Source organism: Merops nubicus, unplaced genomic scaffold (assembly GCF_000691845.1).
Source record: "Merops nubicus isolate BGI_N331 unplaced genomic scaffold, ASM69184v1 scaffold39993, whole genome shotgun sequence".
NCBI classification, from domain to species: Eukaryota; Metazoa; Chordata; class Aves; order Coraciiformes; family Meropidae; genus Merops; species Merops nubicus.
In genome coordinates this window covers 1-3,827 of record NW_008600333.1, presented here as the reverse complement: position 1 = coordinate 3,827, position 3,827 = coordinate 1, and the positions used below count along the sequence as shown (strand labels likewise).

General features: G+C 59.5%; 1 protein-coding gene across 1 annotated transcript; it reads left to right on the top strand.

Annotated features, from left to right (window-relative positions):
- Window positions 1-291: 291 nt before the first annotated feature.
- SH2D3C (SH2 domain containing 3C) lies at window positions 292-3,823 on the top strand (the record flags this gene model as incomplete). Its single annotated transcript, XM_008937675.1, has 4 exons — window positions 292-420; window positions 697-1,145; window positions 2,800-2,924; window positions 3,270-3,823. Coding segments are annotated over 4 exons (1,257 nt in total), but the record flags the coding sequence as incomplete, so codon positions are not given.
- Window positions 3,824-3,827: the final 4 nt, after the last annotated feature.

Below are 3,827 nucleotides of genomic sequence, written 5' to 3'. Positions count from 1 at the left end.
GAATGATGGGGATGTGCCACCAGGATACCCACCAAGTGCCACCGGGACCTGACTATCAACAGGCACAACACCCCACCCACATCCTTCACCCCAATCAGCAATCCTCACACACAGTTCACAGACCTGTCCCACAGGGACATCTGCTCCTGGTGGGTGGCATCACTAGTGCCCATGGCATGGAAGGTCCCACAGTTCTCTATGGGGACCCTGCCAGCCCATCCCAGGGTCAGCCTGTCCCTTCACAGGCCCTGCACTGCTGCTCTGGCTGACACTTTCTCCTCCCCTTTACAGTTCTCCAAGGAGAAATACATCCTTGACTCATCACCGGAGAAGCTTCACAAGGAACTAGAAGAGGAGCTGAAGCTGAGCAGCACTGACCTGCGCAGCCATGCTTGGTACCACGGCCGCATCCCCCGGGAGGTGAGGAGGGGAAGATGGGTGGCTCTGGGCACCCTTTGCTTGGGCTGCTTGGAGAGAGCACCTCGAGGCCACACAGAGCCACCAGCCTGCCCTCCTGGGAAGCCTCTGGGCAAGGGCTTCATTGGCCCCAAGCTGTCCGGCTTTGCCATGGGAAATGCTCTCCTGCAGCTCAGAGCCAGGGGGAAGGGGAACAAGCCAACACTCCAAATAACACCCCAGCAGAGCATTCACAATGCAGCATGGCCACGCCTGACCCGCTGCCCTGTCCCCTGCCAGGTGTCCGAGAGCCTCGTGCAGAGGAACGGCGACTTCCTCATCCGCGACTCGCTCACCAGCCTGGGCGACTACGTGCTGACGTGCCGCTGGCGCAACGAGCCCCTCCACTTCAAGGTCAACAAGGCGACGGTCAAGTCCAGCGAGGGCCATACCCGTGTCCAGTACCTCTTCGAGCAGGAGAGCTTTGACAACGTGCCCGCCCTTGTCCGCTTCTACGTGGGCAACCGCAAGGCCATCTCCGAGCAGAGCGGGGCCATCGTCTACTGCCCCATCAACCGCACCTTCCCCTTGCGCTACCTGGAGGCCAGCTATGGGCTGGCCAACGGCAAGCACGGGGGACCCCACAGCCCCACCACCCAGAAAGGGGGACACATCAAGAGGAGGAGCATCACCATGACGGACGGCCTGACGGCAGACAAGATCACCAGGGCTGAAGGGTGCCCGACCAGGTGAGCGTACGGTCTTGTCCCGGCTCAGCTGAGCAGGGGACCAGCTCCCAGGGTGCAGGGCAGGGGTTGAGGATGAGGGAGGGAAGGAGAACAGCAAAGATATGGGCAGAGGAACGGGTACCCAGCTGGAACTAGGGTTTTCTTCCAGGCTGGCTGCCAACCACACTGAGCTACCGCAGCAGACGCCCAGTGGGCAGACATGACTTTAACATCACAGACGAGAAGCCAGAGAGTGTTTTATAATCACTCAGTCCAGGATTACCAGCATGTCAGGGCTTGTCAGAACCAGGGAGCCAAGCTTTCCCAGGCAGATGTGAGGAGAGAGCCAGTCCTAGCCTCCAAAAGGGTATCTGTTGGTTTATTTTTGAAGGGGCATTTTCATTTCAGAGCTTATTCTGTTCAGCTGGAGCATTTGCATGGAGTTACCAAGATGAGCTGAAATCCTAATGGGCAGGAGGTGACTGATGGAACTGTGCTGATGAGGGTCTGTACAGCCCCCAGATGACAGCCTCCCCAAGGCTGATCTGCTCACATTAACCAGAGGTGGAGAAGGAGATTTCCTTTGCACAGCTTGTGCGTCCCCGGGCTGTCCAGAGCCCAGCAGGCAAGGCAGGGCCACATGTACCTCCTCACAGAAAACAGCTGAGGGGGTCCCATCTACTCCTGCCTCCCCAGCAGGACACAGCCTGTCATTGAACCAAGCCACTTCCTCACCACCCCAACCTTCTCAGCCCAAGGGCAGGGCAAGAATGCACCAGCAGAAAAAAGGCAACCGACTGTTATGGCAGGGAAAAGGAAAACACTCAGGCTCCCAGGAGAGCATATGTGCTTCCAGAAGAAGAGCCCAGATCCATCAGTCTTTCCTCATCACTCACATTTTCCCCAATCCCCTTATCACCACCACTGCACTCCCATCCTCCTCCTCCCTCTGCAGAGGCTCATGCTCACAACCAAACACATCACAGCAGCCCAGCTCTCACCCATGGTGGGGAGGACAGTGTGTTACCTGCCGTGCCTCCTCACAGCCCTCCCTGCACTCAGGCCCCTCAGACACATCTTTTGCAGCACCATTGACACACAGCGTTTGCATCAGGCCACAGCTGCTGCCCAGGACCTCCTTGCTGACTACACAGCTCCTTGAGCACACACGCTGCAGCTCACCAAGCTCTGAGTCCAGTGTCCAGCACCTTCCACCTCTAAGCTTTGGGTCAGAGCACAGCTCACCATCCTGACACAGCTCTCAGGAAACTGAGTAACACACCCATCACCAGATATCACTTAGCAACACAGACCTAGAAAACACCACCCCCCACCCGCCTCCAAATTCTTTGCCAGAGGTACTTCCCCACAGCACCCTGGAACCAAACTGAGCCATGCCATGCCATCACACCTTGGCATCAGGACATTCCTCTCCCCTGCTCCACATTTGTGGAAGAAGGGCTGTCCCTGCTTTATATAGGTGCTGGCCCCTCCTGCTCCCAGCTGCTTGCGGGTGCTGCCCACTCAGTGCTCCAGCTGAGCTCTGTGGACTCAGCTTGTTATGGGTGGCTGTGGAAGGTGATGACCTAAGGGAAGGTGGTGGGGCAGCAAACCTTCACCCTATCCCCGGGCCCTGTGTGCAGGGACTAACCTGCCCCATCTGCCCCCTCCACAGCGTGTCCCTGCCCCACCACAGGGACATCATCCGCAACTGTGCCGTCAGCGTGGACCAGATCCAAGACCTGCACTCCCCGATGTCCCCCATCTCCGAGAACCCAGCGTCACCCGCCTACAGCACGGGTAGGCACCCCCCTCTGCCCCACCGGGGACGTGGGCCAGGCTGGGCTTGGCACGGGAGTGGTGTGGGGACCTGGGGAGGGGGACAGAGCTGGCTGCAAAGAAAAGCCCCTTGTGCACTCCCTGCTAGCAAAACCCCTTGCACAGCAAAACCTGTCCTGAGGGAGGGCTTGAGCTGGGACCTGTCCTCAGCCTCATCCTCCTGTGGCTCTCCTGGGACCTACTGAGCCCATTTGGGCAGGGGCCCTTCCTTCGCTGAGCTCTGTGTCCCCACGCTGCCCCGTCCCTGCTCCCCCTGTGTGCTCGTGTCTCCAGGCTCTGGTAACAGCTCTCCTCTGCTCCCCGCAGTTACGCGGCTAAAGCCCCACGCCTGCCAAGCGGCCGGGATCACCCCGGCCTCTCCGGTCATAAGAAGGTCCAGTGAGCCCCAGCTGTGCCCAGGGAGCAACAGCAAAGCTCTGCCAGACCCTGCCCACAGCACCCACTCGACCCCCTGCCATGGGTATGCCCGCGCCTCCCCCTCTCCCTCCGTGAACAGCTACAGCGACCCGGACACGGGGCATTACTGCCAGCTCCACCCCACCTCGCCCATCAGCAGAGACCGGCCAGCTCACGACACCAAGCAGATGCCAACAAAGAGCTACGTGGAGAGGCTAAAGGTGGAGGAAGGACAGAGAGGGACTGTGGAGAATGGCTCCGGGGAAGCAGAGGCAGGGCAGAGGCTGAAAGGAGAGCTGGACTTCATGGGCTTTGTGCCGCCCACCATGGAGACGACCTCCTCCTTCAACCCCGCGACCTTCCAGTCCCGGCTCATCCCCCTGGAGAACAAACCCCTGGAGATGGCTGTGCTCAAGAAGGTCAAAGAGCTGCTGGCAGAGGTGGACGTGAAGACGCTTGCCAAACACA